General features: G+C 47.9%; 1 protein-coding gene across 1 annotated transcript in view; it reads left to right on the forward strand.

Moving 5' to 3' along the window:
- LOC140404494 (talin-2-like) overlaps positions 1-16,272 on the forward strand; it is a 392,578-nt gene that overhangs the window by 171,683 nt on the left and 204,623 nt on the right. Inside the window, 4 exon segments of the mRNA XM_072493108.1 lie at positions 771-869; positions 12,419-12,586; positions 13,289-13,583; positions 14,649-14,815. Coding sequence (XP_072349209.1) covers positions 771-869; positions 12,419-12,586; positions 13,289-13,583; positions 14,649-14,815 — 729 coding nt within the window.

The following is a 16,272-nucleotide window of genomic DNA, read 5'->3' on the forward strand; positions in this document are numbered from 1 at the left end:
ACTTCCCTCAACAGACAACAATTCAACTCTTATTGCCCTTCGCCTCTGCTTAATTCAACAAGTAGCCTTTGTGGCTTTAATAAAAATTATCCACTCAGATCCATCCCCCTTACGCACGTCTCCACTTTAACGTCTTTGCTGCAAGACACAACTCCACTTTAAAGCACATCTCCATTTTAAGATACAGTTGTGCCTTAGCAGCAGAATAATACACTAATGCTGCTGCCATAAAATGGTTGTCCTGTGCGCCTTTCCACCGAATCACTGGGCAGTCAGTGCAAACTCTTGCCAAATTCTTTCGACCAGTGTCTCGAGAATTATTGCGTTGTCCCTTCGTGACCAAAGAACAAAGAAATGTACAGCACAGGAACAGGCCCTTCGGCCCTCCAAGCCCGTGCCGACCATACTGCCCGACTCAACTACAATCTTCTACACTTCCTGGGTCCGTATCCTTCTATTCCCATCCTATTCATGTATTTGTCAAGATGCCCCTTAAATGTCACTCTCGTCCCTGCTTCCACCACCTCCTCCGGTAGCGAGTTCCAGGCACCCACTACCCCCTGTGTAAAATACTTGCCTTGTACATCTACTCTAAACCTTGCCCCTCTCACCTTAAACCTATGCCCCCTAGTAATTGACCCCTCTACCCTGGGGAAAAGCCTCAGCAGCGGGACCTCCCCAGTGCGTCACCATCACTGTGGTTTGCACTGAGCCGGTTCCACGCTGGTATATTTGTCTGAAGTGCCCACGTGTCTGTTCTCTGTCCTCAGACTCGGCAAACTGTGCTGACAGCAGCGGGAAGCATCGGGCAGGCCAGTGGAGACCTTCTGCGGCATATTGGAGAGAGCGAAACGGACGAACGATTTCAGGTAGGAAGCGGAGCCTCTTTGCAAAGGAAGCCATGCCTCTCTCTGGAGGGATTAAGTGGCATTGTCTTAGTTTCACTGCTTCTCCCAAGAAGGGTTGCATCACTCCTGCGAGTTCAAAACAGTTTTCCTGACATTGTTCTGTGTCTCAGGTATAAAATTGCTCCGTATTTCACATTTATTCTAATCGTTAGTTTACTTAAATCACGCAGGCGTATTCATTCAGAAAACTGCGCGGCATAGATGCTAAATGAGAATGTGGTAAGGGACTGTACATACTGAAGTTTGGGATCCACTAGCATTATTGCTGAGCATTATGAGTTAGTAATTATTGAAATTCCATATTTGCATCGTGGCGAAGACCGCCTGTTTCTACCTTGGCAACATCACCCAGCTCCCCGGCTGCCTCAGCTGACCGGCTGCTGAAACCCTCATCCTGCCATTTGTTTCCTTCAGCCTTCGGAATTGCAACTCACTCCTGGGCGCCTCCCCATGTTCTACCCTCCCTAACATCCGACTTTGCACCAAGTCCCGTTCACCCATCGCCACCCTGACTAGCTCACAGTGCCTTCGAAGTAAACGGCCTCGTGCTTAATTTTGGTTCCCGCGATAGTCTCTCCCCTCACAATCTTTAATCTCCTTCTGCGTCTTTGAGATATCTGTCCCCCTCCAATTCTGGCCTCTTGAGATATCTGGTTTTCAGTTGCTGACCGTAGGTGGCTGTGACTTCAGCGGCCAGGACCCGAAGCTCTGGAATTTCTTCCCTGACCCGCTCCATTCTTACAACGCAAGAGAGCCCCTTAAAGGCGCACTGTAACCTGCAAATACACTGTAACCTGCAAATACACTGTAACCTGCAAATACACTGTAACCTGCAAATACACTGTAACCTGCAAATACACTGTAACCTGCAAATACAAACAAAGGAAGCCTACAGAAGTTCATATTAAAATGTGGTTGTGGGGTGAATAAAGCGCTCTCCTCCCCACGGGGCCCACCAGGAAGGCCTGCTCCTCTACAGTATTTTGTGTTAAACCAATTAGACTAAATTCAATAAACTGAGGGACAAATCAAAAATGCCGCTGCTTAAAGGTATGCAACATCAAACAAAAATACATTGCAAAGCAAATGTAAAACATCAAATCAAATTGTGAATAAAGAGGTTGATTAAAACTCCCCAGTTGCCATGGTGCCCGCCGAGTATGGGAAGCCTGCTCCCATGTACAGGAGCACAGTTCAACCCTCTGTCAGTGCGAGCATCCGAATACAATTAAACAGCCAATTTATGCTCAATTAACATCCACCTACCAAAATTCACTTTCCTCCTTAAAGCCGATCTTTTGGTTCAGATTTGATTTGTCGTCTGCCTGGATATCAACTCGTGTCACTTTATGTCAAATTCTGTATTCTAACACTCAGGGTGGAATTTGCCAGGTTCCCGCACATGGGTTTAATGGTGGTGGGTGGGGGGGGAGCAGTGTGGCTGGAGCTGGAAAATTGGTTTCCCGCCAACTGGCGGGAACGTGCGATCCCACTCGCCATGATGCATCACCATTCCCACCAGAGGTTGGCGTGAAACCATTTTGAATTCTGTTAATGGAAGGCAGGTGAATGACCCACCACTCCCCTGCCCGATTTTACTCTCTGCTCCCTAACTCTCGGTGTGAAATTCTGCTCTCTAACTCTTGGCGTGAAATTCCGCTCTCTAACGCTCGGTGTGAAATTCCGCTCTCTAACTCTCGGTGTGAAATTCCGCTCTCTAACTCTCGGTGTGAAATTCTGCTCTCTAATTCTCGGTGTGAAATTCTGCTCTCTACCTCGGTGTGAACTTCTGCTCTCTAATTCTCGGTGTGAAGGTCTGCTCTCTAACTCTCGGTGTGAAATTCCGCTCTGTAACTCTCGGTGTGAAAGTCTGCTCTCTAACTCTCGGTGTGAAATTCCGCTCTCTAATTCTCGGTGTGAAATTCCGCTCTCTAACTCTCGGTGTGAAAGTCTGCTCTCTACCTCGGTGTGAACTTCAGCTCTCTAATTCTCGGTGTGAAGGTCTGCTCTCTAACTCTCGGTGTGAAATTCCGCTCTCTAATTCTCGGTGTGAAGTTCTGCTCTCTAACTCTCGGTGTGAAATTCCGCTCTGTAACTCTCGGTGTGAAAGTCTGCTCTCTAACTCTCGGTGTGAAATTCCGCTCTCTAACTCGCGGTGTGAAATTCCGCTCTCTAACTCTCGGTGTAAAAGTCTGCTCTCTAACTCTCGGTGTGAAATTCCGCTCTCTAACTCTCAGTGTGAAATTCCGCTCTCTAATTCTCGGTGTGAAATTCCGCTCTCTAACTCTCGGTGTGAAAGTCTGCTCTCTACCTCGGTGTGAACTTCAGCTCTCTAATTCTCGGTGTGAAGGTCTGCTCTCTAACTCTCGGTGTGAAATTCCGCTCTCTAACTCTCGGTGTGAAATTCCGCTCTCTAACTCTCGGTGTGAAATTCTGCTCTAACTCTCGGTGTGATATTCTGCTCTCTAATTCTCGGTGTGAAGGTCTGCTCTCTAACTCTCGGTGTGAAATTCCGCTCTGTAACTCTCGGTGTGAAAGTCTGCTCTCTAACTCTCGGTGTGAAATTCCGCTCTCTAACTCGCGGTGTGAAATTCCGCTCTCTAACTATCGGTGTAAAAGTCTGCTCTCTAACTCTCGGTGTGAAATTCCGCTCTCTAACTCTCGGTGTGAAATTTCGCTCTCTAATTCTCGGTGTGAAATTCCGCTCCCTAACTCTCGGTGTGAAATTCTGCTCTCTAACTCTTGGCGTGAAATTCCGCTCTCTAACGCTCGGTGTGAAATTCCGCTCTCTAACTCTCGGTGTGAAATTCCGCTCTCTAACTCTCGGTGTGAAATTCTGCTCTCTAATTCTCGGTGTGAAATTCTGCTCTCTACCTCGGTGTGAACTTCTGCTCTCTAATTCTCGGTGTGAAGGTCTGCTCTCTAACTCTCGGTGTGAAATTCCGCTCTGTAACTCTCGGTGTGAAAGTCTGCTCTCTAACTCTCGGTGTGAAATTCCGCTCTCTAATTCTCGGTGTGAAATTCCGCTCTCTAACTCTCGGTGTGAAAGTCTGCTCTCTACCTCGGTGTGAACTTCAGCTCTCTAATTCTCGGTGTGAAGGTCTGCTCTCTAACTCTCGGTGTGAAATTCCGCTCTCTAATTCTCGGTGTGAAGTTCTGCTCTCTAACTCTCGGTGTGAAATTCCGCTCTGTAACTCTCGGTGTGAAAGTCTGCTCTCTAACTCTCGGTGTGAAATTCCGCTCTCTAACTCGCGGTGTGAAATTCCGCTCTCTAACTCTCGGTGTAAAAGTCTGCTCTCTAACTCTCGGTGTGAAATTCCGCTCTCTAACTCTCAGTGTGAAATTCCGCTCTCTAATTCTCGGTGTGAAATTCCGCTCTCTAACTCTCGGTGTGAAAGTCTGCTCTCTACCTCGGTGTGAACTTCAGCTCTCTAATTCTCGGTGTGAAGGTCTGCTCTCTAACTCTCGGTGTGAAATTCCGCTCTCTAACTCTCGGTGTGAAATTCCGCTCTCTAACTCTCGGTGTGAAATTCTGCTCTAACTCTCGGTGTGATATTCTGCTCTCTAATTCTCGGTGTGAAGGTCTGCTCTCTAACTCTCGGTGTGAAATTCCGCTCTGTAACTCTCGGTGTGAAAGTCTGCTCTCTAACTCTCGGTGTGAAATTCCGCTCTCTAACTCGCGGTGTGAAATTCCGCTCTCTAACTATCGGTGTAAAAGTCTGCTCTCTAACTCTCGGTGTGAAATTCCGCTCTCTAACTCTCGGTGTGAAATTTCGCTCTCTAATTCTCGGTGTGAAATTCCGCTCTCTAACTCTCGGTGTGAAAGTCTGCTCTCTACCTCGGTGTGAACTTCAGCTCTCTAATTCTCGGTGTGAAGGTCTGCTCTCTAACTCTCGGTGTGAAATTCCGCTCTCTAACTCTCGGTGTGAAATTCCGCTCTCTAACTCTCGGTGTGAAATTCTGCTCTAGCTCTCGGTGTGATATTCTGCTCTCTAATTCTCGGTGTGAAATTCTGCTCTCTAATTCTCGGTGTGAAATTCCGCTCTCTAACTCTTGGTGTGAAAGTCTGCTCTCTAATTCTCGGTGTGAAATTCCGCTCTCTAACTCTCGGTGTGAAATTCCGCTCTCTAACTCTCGGTGTGAAATTCTGCTCTAGCTCTCGGTGTGATATTCTGCTCTCTAATTCTCGGTGTGAAATTCTGCTCTCTAATTCTCGGTGTGAAATTCCGCTCTCTAACTCTTGGTGTGAAAGTCTGCTCTCTAATTCTCGGTGTGAAATTCCGCTCTCTAACTCTCGGTGTGAAATTCCGCTCTCTAACTCTCGGTGTGAAATTCTGCTCTCTACCTCGGTGTGAACTTCTGCTCTCTAACTCGCGGTGTGAAATTCTGCTCTCTAACTCTCGGTGTGGAATCCTGCTCTCTAACTCTCGGTGTGAAATTCCGCTCTCTAATTCTCGGTGTGAAAATCCGCTCTCTACCTCGGTGTGAAATTCCGCTCTCTACCTCGGTGTGAACTTCTGCTCTCTAACTCGCGGTGTGAAATTCTGCTCTCTAACTCTCGGTGTGGAATCCTGCTCTCTAACTCTCGGTGTGAAATTCCGCTCTCTAATTCTCGGTGTGAATATCCGCTCTCTACCTCGGTGTGAAATTCCGCTCTCTAACTCTCGGTGTGAAAGTCTGCTCTCTAACTCTCGGTGTGAAATTCTGCTCTCTAACTCTCGGTGTGAAATTCCGCTCTCTAACTCTTGGTGTGAAATTCTGCTCTCTAACTCTTGGTGTGAAATTCCGCTCTCTAACTCTTGGTGTGAAATTCCGCTCTCTAACTCATGGTGTGAAATTCCGCTCTCTAACTCTCGGTGTGAAATTCCGCTCTCTTACTCTCGGTGTGAAATTCTGCTCTCTAATTCTCGGTGTGAAAGTCTGCTCCCTAACTCTCGGTGTGAAATTCCGCTCTCTAACTCTCGGTGTGAAATTCTGCTCTCTAACTCTCGGTGTGAAATTCCGCTCTCTAACTCTTGGTGTGAAATTCTGCTCTCTAACTCTTGGTGTGAAATTCCGCTCTCTAAATCTTGGTGTGAAATTCCGCTCTCTAACTCTCGGTGTGAAATTCCGCTCTCTAACTCTTGGTGTGAAATTCTGCTCTCTAACTCTTGGTGTGAAATTCCGCTCTCTAACTCTTGGTGTGAAATTCCGCTCTCTAACTCTCGGTGTGAAATTCCGCTCTCTTACTCTCGGTGTGAAATTCTGCTCTCTAATTCTCGGTGTGAAAGTCTGCTCCCTAACTCTCGGTGTGAAATTCCGCTCTCTAACTCTCGGTGTGAAATTCCGCTCTCTAACTCTCGGTGTGAAATTCTGCTCTCTACCTCGGTGTGAACTTCTGCTCTCTAACTCGCGGTGTGAAATTCTGCTCTCTAACTCTCGGTGTGGAATCCTGCTCTCTAACTCTCGGTGTGAAATTCCGCTCTCTAATTCTCGGTGTGAAAATCCGCTCTCTACCTCGGTGTGAAATTCCGCTCTCTACCTCGGTGTGAACTTCTGCTCTCTAACTCGCGGTGTGAAATTCTGCTCTCTAACTCTCGGTGTGGAATCCTGCTCTCTAACTCTCGGTGTGAAATTCCGCTCTCTAATTCTCGGTGTGAATATCCGCTCTCTACCTCGGTGTGAAATTCCGCTCTCTAACTCTCGGTGTGAAAGTCTGCTCTCTAACTCTCGGTGTGAAATTCTGCTCTCTAACTCTCGGTGTGAAATTCCGCTCTCTAACTCTTGGTGTGAAATTCTGCTCTCTAACTCTTGGTGTGAAATTCCGCTCTCTAACTCTTGGTGTGAAATTCCGCTCTCTAACTCTTGGTGTGAAATTCCGCTCTCTAACTCTCGGTGTGAAATTCCGCTCTCTTACTCTCGGTGTGAAATTCTGCTCTCTAATTCTCGGTGTGAAAGTCTGCTCCCTAACTCTCGGTGTGAAATTCCGCTCTCTAACTCTCGGTGTGAAATTCTGCTCTCTAACTCTCGGTGTGAAATTCCGCTCTCTAACTCTTGGTGTGAAATTCTGCTCTCTAACTCTTGGTGTGAAATTCCGCTCTCTAAATCTTGGTGTGAAATTCCGCTCTCTAACTCTCGGTGTGAAATTCCGCTCTCTAACTCTTGGTGTGAAATTCTGCTCTCTAACTCTTGGTGTGAAATTCCGCTCTCTAACTCTTGGTGTGAAATTCCGCTCTCTAACTCTCGGTGTGAAATTCCGCTCTCTTACTCTCGGTGTGAAATTCTGCTCTCTAATTCTCGGTGTGAAAGTCTGCTCCCTAACTCTCGGTGTGAAATTCCGCTCTCTAACTCTCGGTGTGAAATTCTGCTCTCTAACTCTCGGTGTGAAATTCCGCTCTCTAACTCTTGGTGTGAAATTCTGCTCTCTAACTCTAGGTGTGAAATTCCGCTCTCTAAATCTTGGTGTGAAATTCCGCTCTCTAACTCTCGGTGTGAAATTCCGCTCTCTTACTCTCGGTGTGAAATTCTGCTCTCTAATTCTCGGTGTGAAAGTCTGCTCCCTAACCCTCGGTGTGAAATTCCGCTCCCTAACTCTCGGTGTGAAATTCCGCTCTCTAACTCTCGGTGTGAAATTCTGCGCTCTAATTCTCGGTGTGAAAGTCTGCTCCCTAACTCTCAGTGTGAAATTCCGCTCTCTAACTCTCGGTGTGAAATTCTGCTCTCTAATTCTCGATGTGAAATTCTGCTCTCTACCTCGGTGTGAACTTCTGCTCTCTAACTCGCGGTGTGAAATTCTGCTCTCTAACTCTCGGTGTGGAATCCTGCTCTCTAACTCTCGGTGTGAAATTCCGCTCTCTAATTCTCGGTGTGACAATCCGCTCTCTACCTCGGTGTGACATTCCGCTCTCTAACTCTCGGTGTGAACTTCTGCTCTCTAACTCGCGGTGTGAAATTCTGCTCTCTAACTTTCGGTGTGAAATTCCGCTCTCTAACTCTCGGTGTGAAATTCCGCTCTCTAACTCTCGGTGTGAAATTCCGCTCTCTAACTCTCGGTGTGAAATTCTGCTCTCTAATTCTCGATGTGAAATTCTGCTCTCTACCTCGGTGTGAACTTCTGCTCTCTAACTCGCGGTGTGAAATTCTGCTCTCTAACTCGCGGTGTGAAATTCTGCTCTCTAACTCTCTGTGTGGAATTCTGCTCTCTAACTCTCGGTGTGAAATTCCGCTCTCTACCTCGGTGTGAAATTCCGCTCTAACTCTCGGTGTGAAAGTCTGCTCTTTAACTCTCGGTGTGAAATTCTGCTCTCTAACTCTCGGTGTGAAATTCCGCTCGCTAATTCTCGGTGTGAAATTCCGCTCTCTACCTCGGTGTGAAATTCCGCTCTCTAACTCTCGGTGTGAAAGTCTGCTCTCTAACTCTCGGTGTGAAATTCCGCTCTCTAACTCTTGGTGTGAAATTCCGCTCTCTAACTCTCGGTGTGAAATTCCGCTCTAACTCTCGGTGTGAAATTCCGCTCTGTAACTCTTGGTGTGAAATTCCGCTCTCTCACTCTCGGTGTGAAATTCCGCTCTGTAACTCTCGGTGTGAAATTCCGCTCTCTAATTCTTGGTGCGAAATTCCGCTCTCTAACTCTTGGCGTGAAAGTCTGCTCTCTAACTCTCGGTGTGAAATTCCGCTCTCTAACTCTTGGTGTGAGAGTCTGCTCTCTAACTCTCGGTGTGAAATACCGCTCTCTAACTCTGTGAAATCCCGCTCTCTAATTCTCGGTGTGAAATTCCGCTCTCTAATTCTCGGTGTGAAATTCTGCTCTCTAATTCTGGGTGTTAAATTCCGCTCTCTAACTCTCGGTGTGAAAATCTGCTCTCTAACTCTCGGTGTGAAATCCGGCTCTCTAACTCTCGGTGTGAAATTCTGCTCTCTATCCTGGTGTGAAATTCTGCTCTCTAACTCTCCTGTGAAGCACCTTGGAATATTGTATTACATTAAAGACACTAATTAAGTACAAACTATCGTTAATGCTCGGTATTGTTAACTAGTTATTGCTGATGGTCAGTGGGGTTAACTGGTAATTAGAGAGTTTTGTTAACCAGTAATTGATTATGGTTTAAGATGCAGTCAATGATTTCTCAGTTAAAAATGAACCTATTTCATATCCACAAAGTAAACTCCTTGCGACTGATGCTCGACATTTATTTTTCCATTCTGTTCTTTGATAGTGTCAGGTGGGGCAAGGCAGGAAGCCAAGTTTAAGCCAGTCCATTGCGGTGGTGGGATGAACGTCCCCCCTGTAGAAATAGGAAGATAGAGCAGCTAAACACGTGGCTAAACAGCTGGTGTAGGAGGGAGGGTTTCTATTATCTGGGAGCTCTTCCGGGGCAGGTGTGACCTGTTTCAGAAGGACAGGTTACATCTAAACTGGAGGGGTATAAATATCCTGACCGTGAGGTTTGCTAGTGTCACACGGGAGGGTTTAAACTAGTATGGCAGGGGGGTGGGTACCGGAGCAATAGGTCAGAAGGTGAAAGCATTGAGGGAGAACTAGGGAATAGGGTCAGTGTGGCTCTGAGGCAGAGCAGGCAGGGTGATGTTGCTGAAAACAGCGGGTCTGGTGGCCTGAAGTGCATATGTTTTAATGCTAGAAGTATTACGGGTAAGGCAGATGAACTTAGAGCTTGGATTAGTGCTTGGAACTATGATGTTGTTGCCATTACAGAGACCTGGTTGAGGGAAGGACAGGATTGGCAGCTAAACGTTCCAGAATTGAGATGTTTCAGGTGGGATAGAGGGGGATGTAAAAGGGGTGGCTGAGTTGCGCTACTGGTTAGGGAGAATATCACAGCTGTACTACGGGAGGACACTTCAGAGGGCAGCGAGGCTATACGGGTGGAGATCAGGAATAAGAAGGGTGCAGTCACAATGTTGGGGGTTTACTAGAGGCCTCCCAACAGCCAGTGGGAGATAGAGGAGCTGATAGGTAGACAGATTGGTAGACAGATTTTGGAAAAGAGTAAAACCAACAGGGTTGTTGTGATGGGAGACTTCAACTTCCCCAATATTGACTGGGACTCACTTAGTGCTAGGGGTTTGGAAGGGGCAGAGTTTGTGAGGAGCATCCAGGAGGGCTTCTTAAAACAATATGTAGACAGTCCAACTAGGGAAGGGGCTGCACTGGACCTGCTATTGGGGAATGAACCTGGCCAGGTGGTAGAAGTCTCAGTAGGGGAGCATTTCGGGAACAGTGACCACAATTCAGTAAGTTTTAAAGTGCTGGTGGACAAGGATCAGAGTGGTCCTAGGGTGAATGTGCTAAATTGGGGAAAGGATAATTATAACTATATTAGGCGGGAACTGAAGAACCTACATTGGGGGCGGATGTTTGAGGGCAAATCAACATCTGACATGTGGGAGGCTTTCAAATGTCAGTTGAAAGGAATTCAGGACAGGCATGTTCCTGCGAGGAAGAAGGATAAATACGGCAATTTCCGGGAACCTTGGATAACAAGAGATATTGTAGGCCTCGTCAAAAAGGAAAAGGAGGCATTTGTCAGGGCTAGAAGGCTGGGAACAGACGAAGCCTGTGTGGAATATAAGGAAAGTAGGAAGGAACTTAAGCAAGGAGTCAGGAGGGCTAGAAGGCGTCACGAAAAGTCATTGGCAAATAAGGTTAAGGAAAATCCCAAGGCTTCTTACACGTACATAAAAAGCAAGAGGGTAGCCAGGGAAAGGGTTGGTCCACTGAAGGATAGGCAAGGGAATCTATGTGTGGAGCCAGAGGAAATGGGCGAGATACTAAATGAATACTTTGCATCAGTATTCACCAAAGAGAAGGAATTGGTGGATGTTGAGTCTGGAGAAGGGTTTGTAGATAGCCTGGGTCACATTGAGAGATCCAAAAAGACGAGGTGTTGGGCGTCTTGAAAAATATTGAGGTAGATAAGTCCCCAGGGCCTAATGGGATCTACCCCAGAATACTGAAGGAGGCTGGAGAGGAAATTGCTGAGGCCTTGACAGAAATCTTTGGATCCTCACTGTCTTCAGGGGATGTCCCGGAGGACTGGAGAATAGCCAATGTTGTTCCTTTCTTTAAGAAGAGTAGCAAGGATAATCCAGGGAACTACAGACCGGTGAGCCTTACGTCAGTGGTAGGGAAATTACTGGAGAGAATTCTTCGAGACAGGATCTACTCCCATTTGGAAGCAAATGGACGTATTAGTGAGAGGCAGCATGGTTTTGTGAAGGGGAGTTCGTGTCTCACTAACTTGATAGAGTTTTTCGAAGAGGTCACAAAGACGATTGATGCAGGTGGGGCAGTGGATGTTGTCCAAATGGACTTCAGCAAGGCCTTTGACAAGGTCCCTCATGGTAGACTGGTACAAAAGGTGAAGTCACACAAGATCAGGGGTGAGCTGGCAAGGTGGATACAGAACTGGCTAGGTCATAGAAGGCAGAGAATAGCAATGGAAGGATGCTTTTCTAATTGGAGGGCTGTGACCAGTGGTGTTCCACAGGGATCAGTGCTGGGACCTTTGCTGTTCGTAGTATATATAAATGATTTGGAGGAAAATGTAACTGGTCTGATTAGTAAGTTTGCAGACAACACAAAGGTTGGTGGAATTGCGGATAGCGATGAGGACTGTCAGAGGATACAGCAGGATTTAGATTGTTTGGAGACTTGGGCGGAGAGATGGCAGGTGGAGTTTAATCCGGACAAATGTGAGGTAATGCATTTTGGAAGGTCTAATGCAGGTAGGGAATATACAGTGAATGGTAGAACCCTCAAGAGTATTGAAAGTCAAAGAGATCTAGGAGTACAGGTCCACAGGTCACTGAAAGGGGCAACACAGGTGGAGAAGGTAGTCAAGAAGGCATACGGCATGCTTGCCTTCATTGGCCGGGGCATTGAGTACAAGAATTGGCAAGTCATGTTGCAGCTGTATAGAACCTTAGTTAGACCACACTTGGAGTATTGTGTTCAATTCTGGTTGCCACACTACCAGAAGGATGTGGAGGCTTTAGAGAGGGTGCAGAAGAGATTTACCAGGATGTTGCCTGGTATGGAAGGCATTAGCTATGAGGAGGGGTTGAATAAACTCGGTTTGTTCTCACTGGAACGACGGAGGTTGAGGGGCGACCTGATAAAGGTCTGCAAAATTATGAAGGGCATAGACAAAGTGGATAGTCAGAGGATTTTCCCCAGGGTAGAGGGATCAATTACTAGGGGACATAGGTTTAAGGTGAGAGGGGCAAGGTTTAGAGTAGATGTACGAGGCATACACAGAGGGTAGTGGGTGCCTGGAACTCGCTCCCGGAGGAGGTGGTGGAAGCAGGGACGATAGTGACATTTAAGGGGCATCTTGAAATACAAGAACAGGCTGGGAATAGAGGGATATGGACCCAGGAAGTGCAGAAGATTTTAGTTTAGACGGGCAGCATGGTCGGCACAGGCTTGGAGGGCCGAAGGGCCTGTTCCTGTGCTGTACTTTTCTTTGTTCTAACACTGAGCCACTATCTTTTTGTATCCCTGTGACAGGACGTGCTAATGAGCTTGGCCAAGGCTGTGGCGAATGCAGCTGCCATGTTGGTTCTCAAGGCAAAGAACGTGGCCCAGGTGGCTGAAGACACGGTCCTGCAAAACCGGGTGATTGCGGCTGCCACACAGTGCGCCCTGTCCACGTCACAGCTGGTTGCCTGTGCCAAGGTGAGTGGGGGGCAGGGGCGGTAGGAGGGATGGTGCCAGAGATCCCCCACGGTGGTTCCACTGCCAACACTGACTGTGCCAGTTTGGAAGCTCTTTGCACAGGTCTTTGTGGTGATTGCTATGGGCTGCTTGTCGCTTATTGGTTCTCGACCTTTGACCTCTGGGTGTTTAGGGCGAAGCCAGTCAAATTGGAATGGATGAAAGCCTCGTCACTCTTGTGGGAGAAATGTCAGACCGTTTCCCAAGGGCCGGGACCACACATTGCCAGCATTCGGCCGGCTGAAATGGTGCTGCGAGTGGCAGATGGAAGGATTGCCTCCTAACGTGGGCAGGGGCACACTTCTGATGTTGGGGATCTTTTCTCTCCATCTCATTGTGAACTGATTGGGAGTGACTGATGGTGACACAGTGCTATCCATGTTTCAAATATTGGGTTGCTCATCATCACCCTCTGCAGCTGATAAATGCCATCAATGTATTGATGGGAGATTTGCAGAGCTGTGGGAAAAGGTATGTTAATGGGACTAATTGGGAAAAAGAGGCCGAATGCAGTGAATGGCCTGCTTTGTGCTGTAAGATCCTCTTCTATCTGATGAATTTGTGTTAACTCGGTGTATATGTTGCATTGGATGTGACTCGAGTGCGTTGACCGCCATTTGCTTTGTCGTTCCTCTGATGACCGTCTTGTGTGGTCTGGTGCAGGTGGTCAGTCCAACCATCAGCTCCCCTGTGTGCCAGGAGCAGCTGGTCGAGGCTGGGAAGCTGGTAGATCGCTCGGTGGAGGGTTGTGTCAAGGCCTGCCAGGCAGCGACGGACGATGCCGAGCTCCTGAAACAGGTCAGTGCCGCAGCGAGCGTGGTGAGCCAGGCCCTCAACGACCTCCTCCAGCATGTGCGTCAGTATGCCAGCAGAGGGGAGCCCATTGGACGCTACGACCAGGCTACTGACACCATCATGACCGTCACTGAGAGCATCTTCAGCTCAATGGGTGATGCAGGTACGTGGGAGCAGCTTCCGGGAGCATCCGCAGTGTCTGAGAAAAGAGCAAAAATGTGGAGGTGGTCTCCACGGGAGGGTCTGGCTGCACCCTCTTTGCAACCAGATGATGTTGGAGATCTGGAGATGTCCCTGGTTCTTGCAAGTGTTGAGTTTGTTTCTCCCCTCAGTACTGATTGCTGCAGCTTTCCGGAGCGATGAGGATTTTAATCAGAAATATTCTGCTTCAATCCGAGCGGCAAGGTAGAAAGCGAAATGTGGCAGATGGTGGAATCTGAAATATAAATTGAAACTAGGAGAGAGAAGCAGAGGGAACAATCCAGGCCACTGATCTGAAACCTCTTCTTTAAAAAAAAAAAAATGGTCACTAAATATTGGAAAGATCTCAGGAGATTAAAAATCATCATTTTGACCACTGCCCCAGTACATTGGTGCCAATAACTGGAGGCGGTGATGTTCGATTGCAATACTCTGGTAGCTAACTGTTAGTGGGGCTGACACTAGGCTGACCTTTTTACAGGAGTGCGGTAATGACGTAGATGGGGCAAAATCCCGTGTTCTGGTGTGTTTAGGAACTAGTAAAGTCTTCGATAAAATGGGAGAAGCTCCAAGCAAAAGGTGGGTGTGGATGGTCACAAGTGGATGGTTTGGATAATGACGTTTGAATCTGTGGAGAACTGAGTAGAATATGCCCAAGAATAATCTTGGGGTCTTTTCTGCCCCTGACCTCGGGAATATCTTGGATATTGCGGATCAGATTGGAAGGCGTTGTGAATCTCGGAGACGGGGAAGGTTGGGGCACAGCAAGGACAAGTGAATCATGGGTGGCGTTGAAGAAATGGTCAGGATTCTTCTAGGGACTACACAGCAGCCCGTCAACAGCCATTAGGGGGAGGGTGGGGGAGAAAGTGCGGGAGGTGGACGGGGGTGGGGGGGGTGGGAGGAGAGGGTGCGTGGGGCGGTGGTTAACAGATGGGTTAACGTGATTTCGGACTGGTGAGCTCAATGGGTTTGTCTCGCTGGGCCGTGTTGAGTAACAGTGACTTGCCATCTGTGACCCCCCCAGGGGAGATGGTGCGACAGGCTCGAGTCCTGGCCCAGGCCACGTCGGATTTGGTGAATGCCATGAGATCAGACGCAGAGGCGGAGAGCGACGTCGACAACTCGAAGAAGCTGCTTGCTGCGGCCAAGCTCCTGGCCGACTCCACGGCACGAATGGTGGAAGCCGCCAAGGTACTTAACCCTTTCCTGACCATTTGAAAACGGTGCTTCCGTAACGAGTGGGAAACCTGGCGGATCCAAGGGGTTTGCCGAGTTTTATTGCTCTGAAAAAACTGATCAATGTACTTTTGGTTCAGTCTTTGTGCTAACTCTTTATTCCAGGTTTGTCAATCCCAACATATTCTCGACTGCTCTGCCACATTCCACCCTCTGTAAACTGAATATCAGCTGAAACTCGTAGCCCAACCATCAAGTCCTTTTTCCCCCCTGTGCCCACTGACCGACTCTGGCTCCTGAGTAAGCAATGTCTTTCTTTTTATAAATTTAGAGTGCCCAATTATTTCTTTCCAATTAAGGGGCAATTTAGCGCGGCCAATCCACCTAACCTGCACATCTTTGGGTTGTGGGAGTGAGACCCACGCAGACATGGAGAGAATGTGCAAACTCCACTCGGACAGTGACCCGGGGCCGGGATTCGAACCCGGGTCCTCGGTGCCGCAATCCCAGTGCTAACCACTGCGCCACAGGCCGTCCCTACTAAGCAATGTCTTGAATTTAAAATCATCATCCTTAATTTTAAATCCCTTTGCGACCCCACCCCTCCCTGTCTCTGCAATCTCATCCAGACCCACAACCCTCTCCGATATCTGCGCTCCCCTCATTTTGGCCTCTCCCGTTTTAATTTCCACCAGTTATCAACTGCTAGGCCCTCAAGCTCTGGAACCTTCTCCTTTAACCTGTCTGTGAATGGTATGTTATTGTATATTGTCAGCATACATTGTTTAATTGCATATTTTGAGCAGATTTGAGGTCATGTATTTTGCAAGGACTAATACAGGTGGGAATTATACAGTAAATGGCAGAACCCTTCAGAGTATTGACAGGCAGAGGGACCTGGGTGTACAGGTCCTAAAAGAACAAAGAAAATGTTTTTATTTGTAAATTACAGCACAGGAACAGGCCCTTCGGCCCTCCCAGCCTGCGCCGATTCAGATCCTTTATCTAAACCCGTCGCCTATTTTCCAAGGATCTACTTCCCTCTGTTCCCCGCCCGTTCATATATCTGTCTAGATGCATCTTAAATGATGCTATTGTGCCCGCCTCCACCACCCCCGCTGGCAAAGTGTTCCAGGCACCCACCATCCCCTGCGTAAAAAACTTTCCACGCACATCTCCCTTAAACTTTCTCCCCCTCACCTTGAAATCATGACCCCTTGTAATTGACACCCCCACTCTTGTAAAAAGCTTGTTGCTATCCACCCTGTCCATACCTCTCATAATTTTGTAGACCTCAATCAGGACCCCCTCAACCTCCGTCTTTCCAACCAAAACAATTCTAATCTACTCAACCTTTCTTCATAGCTAGCACCCTCCACACCAGGCAACATCCTGGTGAACCTCCTCTGCACCCTCTCTAAAGCATCCACATCCTTCTGCTAATGTGGCGACCAGAACTGCATGCAGTATTC

The sequence above is a fragment of the Scyliorhinus torazame genome, chromosome 30, assembly GCF_047496885.1.
Source record: "Scyliorhinus torazame isolate Kashiwa2021f chromosome 30, sScyTor2.1, whole genome shotgun sequence".
Classification (NCBI taxonomy): Eukaryota; Metazoa; Chordata; class Chondrichthyes; order Carcharhiniformes; family Scyliorhinidae; genus Scyliorhinus; species Scyliorhinus torazame.